We start from the raw sequence: 15,378 nt of genomic DNA, 5'->3' as shown, positions 1-15,378 counted from the left end.
ACAGTGATTCGCAGACTCTTTGATGCTTCCCGGGGCATAATTTGCAAGTATGTAAAATGTGTGACCTATTTTGTATGAATTTTTTTTTTTTTATATATATAATGAATGCACAAATAAACTGATGTGGATTAGAAGGGTGGGTTGGATGGTTAGGGTGTGAAAGCCATGAAGATAAACCAGTCAGTTTAATTCTGATTCTCCTAAGCATGAATATTTGCTGCATCACATCCCAGTGAGGAGGTGGAGGAGGACAGGGTGTGCAGCGTATTGGTCTGGCTTGGATCTTAATTCACACATGAATTTACAATACGTGTGCTTTTATTTCCAAACAGATTTCCTCAGCCTTGTCAGGGGCAGTTGTCTTTCAGTGAAGCATGAATACATTAAGGTTTTAAGTAAATCTGCAGCACAGACATGTGAGGAGCTTGCTGCGTAATTTAACCGAAAATCTAAGGATGAGCTTTCACAAGATGGCTGAGCCAAACTAATGGCTTTCTGCTGCTGCTGCTGCTGCCTAAAGGGACAGCTGCTCTGTTCCTTCCCAGGCCTGCTCCTAGATTATCCAGTGTTGCTTTTTCCTCCCTGCAGTCTCTGGCAGCGTCTTGTTCATTCAGATAATTTATCTGTTTCAAAGCAAAACTCCCTGAACCTTCTCTCGAAAAGAAAACCCAATCAGTTTGCTTTCATTTCTCCAGCACTGTCAGACAAGCAGAGTGTGGGCAGGACTTCGTGGCCAGCAGGTAGGATCTAGGGAATGCCACTGTCCTGGAAACATTGAACTCTTTCATGGCTCAGTAATCGCAGGGAACAGCCATTCAGATGTGTGCCAGCTAACAAGTCCTCTTCCAAACTGATTTCATACGTACTTGTATTAGAGGCTTTTGTCAGAACCATGAATGATAGTGGAATATAAATTTTTCAAGTAAAACAGCTGAAAATACAGAAATATGACAAGTGCAGTTCAGCTAGTAGTAGTGTCCTTGTTTAAATCAGATGAAAGCAATGCAGATTTGATTTGAGGCACAGAAAAATCAGCTGTATAGCTCTGTATTTTTGTCAGCATCATTTGTGCTGTTCTTTAATAGCTTCCAGTAGGATTTTTGAAACAAGAGATATTTAAGAAATAACCTTAATGATCCTTTTGTTTTTTTTCTTCTTTGTAGAATTGAAGGAAGGTCATCATGGGAGCATTTTTAGACAAGCCAAAGATGGAGAAGCATAATGCCCAGGGGCAAGGGAATGGGCTCCGTTATGGCCTGAGCAGTATGCAAGGCTGGCGAGTGGAAATGGAGGACGCGCACACGGCCGTGATTGGTTTGCCAAACGGACTTGATGGATGGTCATTTTTTGCTGTGTACGATGGGCACGCTGGATCACAGGTTGCCAAGTACTGCTGTGAGCATTTATTAGATCACATCACGAGCAACCAGGATTTTAAAGGGCCAGATGGGCCACCATCTGTGGAAAGTGTAAAGAGCGGCATCAGAACAGGTTTTCTGCAAATTGATGAACACATGAGAGTCATCTCCGAGAAGAAACATGGCGCAGACAGAAGTGGGTCAACAGCTGTGGGTGTCATGATTTCCCCCCAACACACATACTTCATCAACTGTGGAGACTCGAGAGGTTTGCTTTGTCGAAACAGGAAGGTTCACTTCTTCACACAGGATCACAAACCAAGTAATCCACTGGAGAAGGAGCGTATACAGAATGCAGGTGGCTCTGTAATGATCCAGCGTGTGAATGGCTCCCTGGCTGTTTCACGGGCACTTGGGGACTTCGATTACAAATGTGTCCATGGGAAAGGTCCTACAGAACAGCTGGTCTCCCCCGAGCCTGAAGTGTATGAAATCGAGAGATCAGAAGAAGACGATCAGTTCATTATCCTGGCTTGTGACGGGATCTGGGATGTTATGGGAAATGAAGAGCTGTGTGACTTTGTAAGATCCAGACTTGAAGTCACTGATGACCTTGAGAAAGTTTGCAATGAGATAGTTGACACCTGCTTGTACAAGGTAGCCAGACTCGAGAGAAGGGTGTTTTCACTATTAGAAGTTTATGACCGAGTTCAGAATAAGTTGTGATTCCAGTCTATAAGTATCCAATGGTTTATGTTAACATGACTTTGACAGTAATGACCATGTTTCCCACAAAAATGGTGATAGAGGGGGAATGAGCACACCACAGAAACAATATGGCTTTCTGGGTGGTTTTGGTTAATGAAGTGTTTATAATCGTGTACAGATCACTGGGAAATTAGAAGCTGATGGGAATTTTTGGGCAAGCCAAGGACCATAACTGCCCTTTTCTGTTTCACAACATACTTTACAAAGCCTTAAGACTTAATCAGGCTCGAAAGTACTTTTTCCATTCCTAATCTTCCCTTCCTTTCTTGGGTTATAGTAGTAACATTGCTGTCATAATTACACCAAGATAAATGCAGAGTGAATGAACCTTGACTTCATATTTTGCAGTTTAAATTTTTTTCTTGACTATATGAAGACCTGAATTCCTAACTTAGTTTTTATTTTGGTCTAATTACCATATTTCTCATTCAGTGTTGTGTGATACAGCTCAAACTAGCTCAAGTAGGAGATGGGATCATTTTGCTTAACAAATCTGTGTAACTTTGCCTGCAATAACTTCTACTTTGTATTAAGAAGTTAAGCAGTGACAGAAGAGGTGTGAAGCACCGAGTTTCAGAGCTTGATACTTAATTTTCCAAAGTCAAGCTGGAACTTACAGTGTAAACAAACCAACATTCTCGATTCTAAAGAGACAAGAGAGCATCTCTGCTCCTGCCACATGGCTAACAGGATCATTAGTTCCCTTTTGGAAAAATGTAATTGCTTTCCAACACTTGGGCAGATTGATAATGCTTATATTTCTGTTTGCAATTTGTGTCTGGTAATCCTGAAAACAATTAGCAGGAAAGGAGCAGTGGCTTGTGGATGCTTTAAGCTCTGCAGGAGCCAACTGTCAGCACGTCCCCATACACCCATATACTCCTGTTCTGAGCCCTGGCTTGTGTTTAATCTTGCTGACTTCAGTGGATTTAATTGGCATTAAAAGTGAAGCCTATGAATGTATGTTCATAGACAGAGCACAGGGTACTGAAAGTAAACTAAGCTCAGTTACTTTGCATAAGCAGAATGTGTTTGTTTATTAACATGCTCAATATTGAGGTTCTGTCTAGTTGGGTTTTAAATGTTTCCATTTCAAAGAGCATTTTTGTAAAGGCCTGGGCACATTCCAGCTGTCTTCTGACAAATTCTCTCACTTGTAACTTTTCTTGTTTTGAAAGAAAGCAGGGGAAAAACCCTAATAGCTGTGATTTTTAGGTGGAAGCAGTGTCTGAATTCAGCCCTTTGCTGCTTGGAGCTTTTAAGCAGTAATGGTTTTGTTCACCCATCTAATACTCAGTTGTTTGCCCAAAACAATTGGATAGTACTTAAAACAAGATGGAACACAACTTTGTAATTACACATTGCTCATTACTAATGTCAGTTTTTAGGAGACAATGGGCTGTCTGTAATTGGCTCCATGTAGTCTTCAGACCATGAAAGAGGAAAGAACAAAGTGACTTTAGAGTTGTACCGAATGAATGGGTGTGGAATTCTGTAAGGGGTAAGGGGAAGCTAATGGTAATGTTAATCTGTAGTAGTGAAAGTTGGATTCTAGTACCATATGATTTGTGAATTTCTGTGTGTGAAATGTGTTTTTAGCCTGGTGTGTCTACATTTCTCAAATCATTTTTTCTTTTCCACCAGGGAAGTCGAGACAACATGAGTGTGATATTGATCTGTTTTCCGAATGCACCAAAGGTATCGCCAGAGGCGGTGAAAAGAGAGGCAGAGTTGGACAAGTACCTGGAAAGCAGAGTAGAAGGTGGATCATTTAAAAAAAAATAAGTAACTTTGTTTCTAAACAGCCCCTTCCCCTTCCAACAACTTAGCTCTTAACATACACAGGCTTTTTAATAGAACTTCAAGTGCCGTTGGCCATCTTTATGTAGCACTGGAAAAGGCACTCATATATGTCCTGAAAAAGCTCTGCTATGAGAGTGCAGCAGCCTATGGCCCTGAAAATTATTCAGGATGGCAGAGAATTCATTTGTGCTCAGTGTTCTTCCTGAGTCTGTTGACAGCACTCACTTCAGATCAGTAAATCCTGGTTCCTGTCCCATGGAGTTAAGTGAAATAATCAGAATATCTTGCAGAGTGTCTGTGAAGATGGTAATCTGAGTGCCATTTTTCCATATAGTTAAGTACCAATCAGTTAGCTGTAATACTTTATTATCCAATTATGGTAGGGCTATGACTTGATTACTGTAATCTTTAAGCACTGGCTAACGTGTTTACTTATTTGAAAGGAGTCAGAAATTTGTCAAAGCTAATCTTTAAGCATTCATGACAAACAAAAGCTGGGAACTCATCTTACTCTGATAGGAACTTCAAAGTTTTGCTTTAAATTTGTGCTTTGGGAGTTCTTCAACTTTAAAGTGAAACTGCAAGTCTTGGGCTTTTTGGATTGCGTAAAAATGATATTTGAAATTGATTTGAAGAATTTCTCATATAAACTGCATTTATAGTGCCTTTTGGTATTTAAAACCAACCACAGCTTAGAGTTTGTTTCTGAAACATAAGACATGCTGTATGCACTATTTGCATAGGTGAAGTCTGTTTTTGAAGTGGACTCCTCTAGACCTATATGTTACTAGTCTAGTTTTGTGTGTGTACTCCCAAGAATCCTTAATAGCACACAGGGCACAATAGGCTGAGCTCTTCACAACTGTGGTAACAGTGATTAGTAAGTTAGAGGAGTATATTTTGCACTTTTTTCTCTCCTTAACTTGCCTGAAGATAACACAGTGCAGCCTCAGAAATTCCACGGAGAACTTTGCCTGCATAGGAACTGTGAGTTCAGACAAATTCATGTGCAATTTTGAAGCACTTACAGCCTGTGTAGGTGCTCCTTCAGAAAGTACCACATACTTCAAAGGCCTCACTCACAAGGTCTTGGCAAACTACATCTGTTCTGCCCCTGAACAAATGTCCAGGCAGACATTTCTGTGATTGAATCTTAACACTTGCCTGAGAGGAGAAGTTGGTGCACAGTAAGCGATAGTGTGAATCTTTGTGACAGCGTAGCAGGAATATCCGAGTGCAGAGTCACACTGCATGAGAGAAGTGTCACATGGCTTTCTCTGGGGCAAAGCAGAGAGCAGTTTTTCACCAGGCTCTGGAAGAGCTTGCTGTGGGTGCCCACCCACAGATTTGGTGAAGAACAAGTATGCTGTAAATTCACACGTTAATTTACAGCATGCTAACTCTCCTCATTTTGGCAAATATTGCCTTATCTTAGCTGCTTTGTCTGAGTTCAGACAAAACCATGACCTAGAATAGGAAAATATGTTTAAGTTAAAGCTGCTGCATCTTCAGCTAGCCTCATTGTACTCCAATAATATTGCAGTGAGGAAAGCTGGCATTTTTGTACAGCTGCTTCATTCTATAGAGGAAGAACCTAAACACTGGACCTGCATGTGATTACGGTACATACAGTGGATTTGGCTGCCAGTACTTTGCATTTATGCAGACAGAAAATTTCAGGAATCAGCAAAGTGTGATCAGGAGGCAGGAGGATTCTGTATGTAGTTATAAAGCACTTTAATACTAATTTAATGGGATGATGTCTGAACAACTTGAGGAAATATATTGTACTTCCCCTCAAGGGCCTTTGCTTCTTTTTTTAGAGTTATCCCCAATCTTTTGCCTGTTGTTGCACAAAGATATTATTTAAGTGAATGAATATGTAGTGAACACTACTCAACCCAGCAGCCATTTGTATCAGCTGTGTGCAGAATTTGACCTTTTAGGTCTTACTCATGAAGGAAGTTGAGAGGCTGAACTAAAGCAGAACTTCAAGAACAGGAGTTGATTAAGTTTGTTACATTTACCTTAATTCCTGTGCAGTTGAATTGTTTCCTTATGCCTTACTGACTAAGGTAGGACTGCTGCAGCATCTGTAACTTTATACCCTACAGTGAATAAGCTTGCTGTTATCTTAGGGTACTGTGAGAGTGGCAGTGCTTAACTTCAAAAGCCTAATTTTTGGCTGAAGGAACTAGAAAATATAAAGAGTAGTTATAGAATGATCTAACTAATCTGTAATACCAATTTAAAGTTAAAATTCATTAAAATGGTAACTTGGTCAAAATGCATATTATGTATTTTTATGCACTTCCAGTACTCAGTGTAGTCCAACAAGTAGTGAGATTTGATGCTTACTAATGTGCATTTTCTTCTGGTTGTAATTTTATTCCCTCAGCCCAGAATATATCTTCATACTGTTCAAAAGTAGTGCAAATTTTAAGACTGAATAGGGCTTAGTACTGATGGTCATCTTGAATAAGGAGAGGTGATTCAGATTTTTAGAAAACATAGAAAGTTTTCTACTTACTATGTCACCTAGGACTCTCCTTTGCCTACTTCTGATGTGTTTGTGGTCCAGATTGCTAGCTGCAATAAATAATGGAAGAAGCAGCAAGTGTGGAGAAGCATCTTTGTGCCATTACTTGCAATAAATCAATGTTACCCCTAAAATATCCTGTGAAATTCATGGTAGAAGTAATCAGTCATTCCAAAATGTATTGCTATTATTTGCACTAATATGTGTTATTGATGTGTTGACTCTAAAAAGAAACTTGTCTAAGCTATTTTTTCCTCTGTTCTCATTTTTTTTTTACATAAAAGCATTCCATACTAGAGAAACTTTGCAATATTTATACCTATATATAGGTAAATCATTTTAAGTTAGCTGTTACATGTTCCTTCCCTTATTTTCACAAAAACAAAGCTCTGGCTGTTTCTTAAACTTTGTGTGGAATTCCCATTTTTGAGTCCTTTATTTTAGGGTTGTTAAGCACATTTTTTTCCAGTACTTGATGCCATGAAAATGTGTAGAAGGTTTAAAATCAATTAAAGACTGGGGGGAGGGCTGAAGGTGTATTGAAACAAGATAACTCCAATAAATTAAACCCAGCTAGCAGACCGACTCCATTTGTTGTGTCTTCAGTGTTCATTCAGTCTGTATCTATAGTTCTATCAAAATATAAATGTATTCATTTAGTGGAGACTGTATGTTCAATGTACTGCAGTTACAGGTTGTGAAACTGTGTAGCATAGGCCAACTATAAATTCCTTATTTTTGTACAGCAGAACTTTAGCACTAGCACAATGTAGCATATACTAGATGTTCAAAATTGCACAATAAAGGAACTTGGCAAACCAAATCTGAGATCTTGGCTTCTTATTCAGATTTAAGAGTCTTAGATTATTTATTTGCTAAACATTAGATGGTAAAATGAATCTTGGCTATAGATTTTTTTTGAGGAAATGGCAAGTTTCTGAGGTGTCTCTGGTGTGTGGTGTCATGTATTTAAAATGTAGGTTTTGAAGTCAACAGCTTAAAGCTTTGTGCTACAGAGTTTGATGCTGGTTGAGGACTAGACAGTGTTTTCTACTATACCTTGCAAATAATTTTCACAGCCTGACTGCCAAATAGAGCTAATGCTTTTTGTGAACACACATGGCCCCGAAAAACTATTACATTCACAAAAAGTAATTCACAATCGTTGGTTTTAATTTTTTTCAATTACATGTTGGTTTTAAAAGCTTTCAGTGTGCATTACCTCACAAGCTGTAAAATGGGAACTTTGTATGTTCTTCTGGAATTAGTTAGGGCAAAAGCTGAATGCTTTTCAGAAGTGGTACTGATTAATTCCAACTGCTTTCAAACTGTGTAAATGCTTTATTACATGAAGATAGTGTGCCTGTACCTATGTGCATGTGTAGGTATGCACATATGTACACACTGCTGTGTGATGTTGCAGTATTCACTTGAAGATCAACAGCACCAGGGCTTCATAATTCATATATTTTGCAATTTCTGAGGGCTCATGTTTACAGAAAAACCATGAGATGCATTTAAAAAATATGCTTGTTCTTTAAGTTTCTAAGTTTCTTAAAATCCATACTTAGAGTGTGACTCTTCAGGGTGGTGTGGTCTGAAACCTCTTGAGTGCAAATAAAACTGTGTGCTTATGACTTGAGAAAAGAAAAAAAGCAAACCAAAAAAAGCCCCAACCAAACCAAAAAAACCCCAAAACCAACCAGCCAGGCCTAAGAATAAAGTTAAAGAATTAATTTCTTGGCAAACCTGACTGTGGCTACAGTACAGATTCTCTTCACCCAGGAGCTGGAGTGGATCAGCTTTAAATATCTGCCCAGTATTTGAGTATCCCCTGAGCTGAATATGGAACTGTCTCTAAGATGGGATGTCCCTGGCTTTTAATTTGTGTGTAATAGGACTTAAAATTTGCATGTTTCTGTGGAGCAGTGAGGTACAAACATTTGTCAATACACATACAGCCATGGGAGGTATTTTTAATGTATCTAACCTTTTTTTTCCTGAAGATATTTTGCTTTCTGTGGTGGCAATAATATTTTATCTTGTGTTGCAGCGACAAAGCTGATGTTAATATCTGCCCTGTGCCCTGGGCATTTCGTGGGAAGATATTACATCTTCTGTTCTATCTGATGTGTAGCAGGAAAGGCATTAAAGTGTTTTTTTTCCCACTTAGGTAGCTGTGTATTGCTAAACCCAGTGTGCATGTTAACAGCAGTGTATCATTGTCAAATCTGTTACAGGTTCTATTTCTTACAGAACCAAACTTAATTCCCATGTCAAGTGTGGTCTGTCATCTTCTTTTCTTTTTTTTTTAATGATTATTATGATGAAATATTAAGCTGCCTTTATATAAAACTGAGTGTTTCAATCTTTTGAAGTTAAATTTGGACTGCACTTACAAAAAAAGTACTTCTGATTCCCAGAGATCATAAAGAAGCAGGGTGAAGGAGTCCCAGACTTAGTCCACGTGATGCGTACGTTAGCAACTGAGAGCATCCCAAACCTCCCGCCGGGGGGTGAGTTGGCAAGCAAGTGAGTTCTCATCTCAGTGTACATGTGGTTTTTGATTTCAATCGAAACTTAACTGCAAGGCCACTCTTAAAAGTGGGAAGGGAGGGAGGGAAGAAGGGTACAGGACAAAAGGTGATGATCTGTTCTCTCTGATTTTCATTACTCAGTTGTTCTGAATGAAAAGGACAAGCGTAAGAACAGAGTTAACTCTGAATCACTACGAAAATTAAATGTCATACTAGTTTGGGGAAGGAATGAGGGTTTTTAAGGGTGGCCTGAGTGTCTGTTTTCTGTAATTAACTGGGGTTTCGGGGTGGGGGGGAGGTAACATTTGAACATGCAAAAATAATGCACTGACTTAATATTTACTCGGATGTGTAGTTCTGTGCTTGGACAAGAAGTGATATGCATATAATGTTTTGCTTGGCAGCTTTCTTGTCTTGTCTGCTGTCATTGCTTAAAAGTTTGCTTTCATATCTCTCTGCTTGTGACAAATCTGAAAATGAGATAGAAGTCTATCAAAAAAGCAAACTGGGAAGTGAAATTCCCACCTTTCTACCAGCTGGCTTTGTCCTGAAGAGTTCAGTGGTGATGCTCTGTAGCTTCTGCAGTGTTCAGTCTTTAAGGAAGCAATGTGCCTAGCTTGTTTGCACCCCAAACCATGTTCAAAAGATTGTTCAGGAGCCTCTGCTATACTAAAATGGATTGGGCACATATGATACAGAGTCTTTGTAACCCTTCAGAGTGTGATTTTTGTATTGTTAGGCCAAAACATGAGGGCTTTAGGTATGTAATGGAATAAATGATAGATAAATAAATTATAAAATGCTAACTAAGGATGGCTTCTCCAAAACTAAATTGTTCCTACAGGAACTGTTTGACTAGGAAAAGAAGAGAGGGCAATTTTATGGAGAACAGCATCTATTTAGGATGTATTGCTGTAGTACTGAGGTATCAATGAGTCAGTTACTCATGAAATAAGGCACATACAGATTGACTTCTCTCAGTCTCCTCTGGCTAGTAGTAGCATCATGGTTGTGAGGAAGTGCTGAAGTGAGTGACTAATGTGGGGTGTTGCGTCTCAGCGATGCCAGTTTGAATAGGCATTGATAGAAATGTGGATTTAATTGGACATTAGCTTAGCTGAAAGCACTGTTGCCAGTTTGGAAGGAAAATAATGCTTTTCAAGAAATCTGCCTTTATTTAGACTCAAATATACCTATTTCTTGAGAAATGAGGGAAACTTTCCAGTCCATACATGCAGTGTATGTTGTGTGTAATCGCTTGATTTTGCTGCTCTAAATCCAACCTCTTCTTCCATGCCGTACAATCATTCACTAGATTCACTATGATGCATGGTAGTTCCTGACTTTTCAGTGTTATGGGATGATTACAGAGCCTGTCATTGCTTTTTTTATCTTCTGTTGCACTCCTTTGTGATTGATCTGCATTGCCTTCATCAGCAGTTTAAAGGCTGTTCTTTGAACTTTGGTTTATATCACAGTCACAGTCTGCAGCTTCGTCATAGCTGGCTCTGCAGGAGGAGACCTGGAAAAAAATTGCTTTTTAAGTCCAGTCTGTAATTCCTGGTTTTTTGCTCCCCTCTTTCTTTCCTGCTCTTCCTCCAAAGTTGTTTCCTTATACACTGTGAAAGGCAAAGGCTTTCTCTTCCTGCAGCCTCACATTGGGGTTTTTGGTTATTTACTATCAGTTTTCAAGAAAACCATTTCACCTGATGCTAAAAGGGATAAATAAAAATTATGTTGTTCATTTGCATGTTGATTGCAATTTTTCTCTTGATATTTTATCAGTCTATTTCTTAGCAGTTTTTATCGTAATTGGAAAAAACAAGAATCCTGGAGACTAAAGTTAATTACAACTATCTTAAATATGCTAAGCCTTTTTTGTCTTAAAGGAAGAAACTGCCAAGATGCTTTAATTAGTTTTTCAATATTTTTTTTCCAGACAAAATTCATCTCAGGCTGTAGATACAAAACACAAAGCTGCTATTTGCAGTTTAATTTTTTTAGGAAAGTTGCAGGAGAGTATTGGACATACCCTTGTAGAGTGGTATTGCTTCAGAACTCATTTTTCCATGTTTGCTCATGGAGAGTACATTTCAGAATGTAACAGAGACAAAAATGTACTTCAGAATGTGATTTTTGGGCATCCAGAAAATAAACCACCACTGTTCCCCTATGGAAGTGCCATAAAACATGAAGCACTACTGCAGTGTTCCTCAGGCACACAAATGACCAAGGCATTCAATGTTCACCAAGTTTTCTGTTGCCATTTTCAAAGTCAAGAGACCTAGCACTGAGCACCTCATCTCTCTGTCAGGTTGTGCTTTTCTCTTGCTGAACTCTGAGGGATGCTCAGCCTTGTTTTCCTAGAACCTAAAAGTTTAAAGGATATGGGATATTTAATGGCACTTAGTGCTAGCTTGCAGTAAATATGGGTCTGTGATTTTTAACTCTTTCAAAGCTTGCATTGTAAGTTGAAATTGTACTTGGGGAATTTGACTTAAAGACACAACCTTAAAATCTTGTGGGTTTTGTTTTTGCTCTAGACGGAGTGTGATCGAAGCCGTTTATAACAGACTGAACCCCTACAGGAATGATGATGCTGTAAGTATCTCTTCCCTTGTCTTTCCCCCCACCCCAGTGATTTTAGCTGTTTTGTGAAGAAATACATTGCTAGTTCTTGTTAAAGATCTCTTCCCCCAAGAAAGGAGGAGAAACATTGTGCTCTTTGGACTTTGTTTCATAATTGTGTTCTGCTGCCTTTTGCTGATCATAGTCTCAAAACTCCTGTATGGTTGATTCATTTGTCCTCTGGAATTTCATTATTTGAATCCTGCCTGGGTTTCCAAATGCTGCTAAATGGTGGAAGCAGTCATGTGGGGTTTTTTTCCACCTCTTTATGGGAGACTTTTTTCCCTCCAAATACCAAGAAGAAAAAGGCTATACTTAAATGTTATATATATTAGTAATTATCTGCCTTAAGAATATTTTAGTTTACCAAATGGACTACATAAGCACTTTTGTTCTTAAGCATAGAACATCTTACAGCAAGCAGACAGTTTGGGTTCTTGCATGTCAGTGATGAGACTGACATAAATCCACTGTCAGTGGGGGGGGGGAAAAACTGACCAAAGAACCTCTGGAATATGAACAGTGATCCCAGCTGAAGTTTGATCCCAGTTGCAGTTTCATCACTGGAAACAACAGTCATCGAAAGTGTGATAAAGTAATCAAACTGATCCTTTACCTATCAGCAAAAATTACTTTGCTGTAATGCTTAGATGTGCCATAAGTAAAATGCAGCCAAGGAATTGTGTGTTGGATTGTAACTGGGCACTAGTTTCATTGGAAGTCTTTGTTCTATTTATAGCATTAAAATTCCTAAATAGTGGCTGAAAGAGGATGCTTTACCTTCAAAATACATTCTGTAGTATGTTGCTGTCCTACAAATGTACAGCACAAGCTTCCTTGCTTTGTGATGGTGTGGGCAACTTGGATACAGGAATTTGCATATGGAATAGCTGGCGAGCAGCTCCTGCATTTTTAGTCATACTGCTTTTATTCTTCATCCTTGCACATGAAATAACCATTTTGGTCTTTCATATAATTGCTCTCCTTTGCTACTTCTGGTCTTCAAGAAAAAACTGGAGGTGGTACTTTTTGCAAAGGATAATTTCAGTTTGTGTTGTTTTTACTACACCTCCGTTCCAACTGTTCCTCCCTGTGGTTTGTAATGGATTCTGTGTGCAAGTTTGAATGAAGGGTGCAGAACTCCAGTGCTAAGAAATTGTGATGTGTGGCATTGCTACAGACTTAATTAGCCTCTTTTTCTCTCCAAGGAGTCAGTAAGGCAGTGCTTTTAAAGAGGAGTAATATTGCTACCTCCTGCAGTCTAGTAATGATAGGGAAGTGTAGGTGTGGAAGCACCAGGATACCCTGTTGTTAAAGCCCGTGGTGGCCCTTAATTACTTAGGGGAAGGGAGCAGGTAATGCTGGAACAACCAACGTGGCTGCACAGAAGCAGTTTGCTCTGATGTCTCTGCTACTGATTTAGCTGTTGCTTCAGCTCCAGAGTTGTGGTACACTTAGTTGTGCCATTAACCTGTGCACTGGTGTGAGGAGGCAGGTGGAGAGAGCTGAATATAGAGCAGTCTGAGCAAGGGAAAGGGGAATAGGCATGACACAAAGGCAAATGGAATTTAAAAACACTTAGTGAAATTAAACATTGGTTAAAACAGGAGTTGGTTAAGCATTTTTCAGGGTTGTGGTAGTTACACAAAACCCACTGTTGCCTGTGGGCCTACATGGGCCAAATTTTAGAGGCACTCAGGTACCAGATATGTGGTTGTAATGCCATGTAGTGTGGCCATGCAGTTATGATTTAGAGCATGGTATATCTCTACTTCCAGTATTTTGTCTTGTTAGATACATTTATATTTTTTCCCCTTGTGGTTTTATTACCATCCAAAATTTGGGTTTCCTGCAGTTGCCCAAACTACAGTTCTCTGACCTTAAACTGTAGGTGTTAAAATAGATATGAGCTATAACAGGTTGTCAGCTGATGACTGTATCTTCCTATGCAGTGTGGGAGGGCTGAGAACACAAAAGATGGTGATGATAATAACATGGCATGAGGCACATCCTGCTCTTTTATCACACCTGTATACTGAGTGTATCCATTTTGTGTTACTTCTGACTGCTCTGGGAATGCCTTTGAATCATGTTCCTAGGAGATTATTTTGAGGATTGATAAAACACTTGGTCAGATTTTGAAATGCCTTGGTTCTGATGCTTCATTGATTAAGAATGTGATATTTAGATACTTCTTAAATGCTGTTTCTGCAAGGGGAAGGAAAACAAACTGAAAGGAAAGAGAAAGCTCCTGAAATGATTTAAGTCTTTACCCTTTTCAGTCTGGATTATCCAGAAACTGCTGTAACCTTGGGCACTCCAGACTTTAAAGGGTTCCTTCTTTTTTCTTTAAGGATTCTGCCTCAACTGATGATATGTGGTAAAACTGCTCATCTAGCTGTGGAGTTCACGTTTCATCCTGCAAATGAAAGTGCAGCCCAACCTCAGTGACCCTTCTTAACATCCATCCTCAACCTTAATTAAAGAAGGGAATATGATGTGTTGGTGAGAGTGACTACAGCAGTACGACATCTAGCCCAGGAACTGATCTTTTTTTGTAAAACAGACTTCTGTAAACGTGATTTCAAACCATAATTCATGTTGTAAATCAGACTCCAGCAATTTATGTTGTATGATTTTGTTTTTGTAAAGTGCAATTGTCTTTGTACAAAATGCTCATATTTAATTATGAACTGCTTTAAATCACTATAAAGGTTAGACGAACTGTTTTGGCTTGTGTGATGCAACAATATATATCCCTTTTAAATTCATGTTGTGGTTTTGGATTGCAAGGAGCAGCAGCCTAGCCAGCTTAGGTGCTCAAGAGGTGCACAAAACTGTAAAGATAACCTTTGGGTTTATATGAAAGCTGAACTCATGGGCAGCTGGCCAGAAATTACAGTGTGTGGATTTGCTTGGCAATGGACAAATAACTGAAGAGCAGTGCACATTCTGCAACAAAAGTATATCATTTCCTTGGATGCACTCCTGCTCTCACCTTGAGCTAAAGGGATTTGTGATCTTGGCTTCAGTGGGAGTTCAGTCAGGCCCTGTCCATAGTGTCGTGTTCATCCGCGTACGAATCTCGGGGTTACCATGCCTTGATTCTTTGCACCTCTTCTTCCATTAACCCTCACCTCAAACTACTAATCACTGAGCACGAACAAGCAGCTTTCTACGTCCAGTAGGAGTCTGCAGCATTTTTACAATCCTGACTGGCTGGGTCTGCTGCTGTTCCGAGTAAAATACTCTGAATTCCATTTTATCAATAAAGCTTGATTTAACAAACCAGAAATTTACCCATAAATGTGTAATTCCTTTTTTTTTTCCTGCCTTTTCAAATGTCAGTGCCATTGTAAATGATATTTTACTTGTGGAAGAATATTTTTATTAATTGGTAGCCCATTTTTAAAATGGGAAGGATTTTGATTCTTGCCCAAGACATAGCCATATGCTAGAGGATGATGTGGGATTAATCCGTTTCCCTATTTTTTACAAGTGTGGGTTTTTTCAGGCTTTTTTGGTGGTGTTTTCTTTTTTTCTTTCTTTCCTCCCCACTGAAGATGTGCATTGGTTTGAATTTGCCTACTGTTTGATAAAAATACATTTGTCAAAGCCTGACAATCTTTAACATTTTATGGTGTGTGTTTTTAATTGACCCACTTAACTTAGAATGAGAGACTAGTGGTTAAACAGTACTTGTGATTTGAGATATAGCATGTTGACAATATTTAACTGTTCGTTG

General features: G+C 39.0%; 1 protein-coding gene across 1 annotated transcript; it reads left to right on the top strand.

Moving 5' to 3' along the window:
* Window positions 1-1,169: 1,169 nt before the first annotated feature.
* PPM1A (protein phosphatase, Mg2+/Mn2+ dependent, 1A) lies at window positions 1,170-14,926 on the top strand. The gene is made up of 5 exons (XM_009073786.1): window positions 1,170-2,015; window positions 3,771-3,888; window positions 8,892-9,000; window positions 11,549-11,606; window positions 13,988-14,926. The coding sequence occupies exons 1-5, from the start codon at window positions 1,182-1,184 to the stop codon at window positions 14,015-14,017; spliced, it is 1,149 nt and encodes a 382-aa protein (XP_009072034.1). The 5' UTR covers window positions 1,170-1,181; the 3' UTR covers window positions 14,018-14,926.
* The last annotated feature ends 452 nt before the right edge of the window (window positions 14,927-15,378 follow it).

Source organism: Acanthisitta chloris, unplaced genomic scaffold (genome assembly GCF_000695815.1).
Source record: "Acanthisitta chloris isolate BGI_N310 unplaced genomic scaffold, ASM69581v1 scaffold2094, whole genome shotgun sequence".
In the NCBI taxonomy this organism is placed as follows: Eukaryota; Metazoa; Chordata; class Aves; order Passeriformes; family Acanthisittidae; genus Acanthisitta; species Acanthisitta chloris.
This window is presented reverse-complemented; position numbering and strand designations above follow the sequence as displayed.

Bases quoted from the DNA above. Each gene is read 5' to 3' on its own strand.
- PPM1A (XM_009073786.1), top strand. From the start codon at position 1,182: ATGGGAGCATTTTTAGACAAGCCAAAGATGGAGAAGCATAATGCCCAG. The intron at 2,016-3,770 runs GTAGCCAGACTC...CTTTTCCACCAG, and splicing joins TTGACACCTGCTTGTACAAG to GGAAGTCGAGACAACATGAG. The intron at 3,889-8,891 runs GTGGATCATTTA...TCTGATTCCCAG, and splicing joins CCTGGAAAGCAGAGTAGAAG to AGATCATAAAGAAGCAGGGT.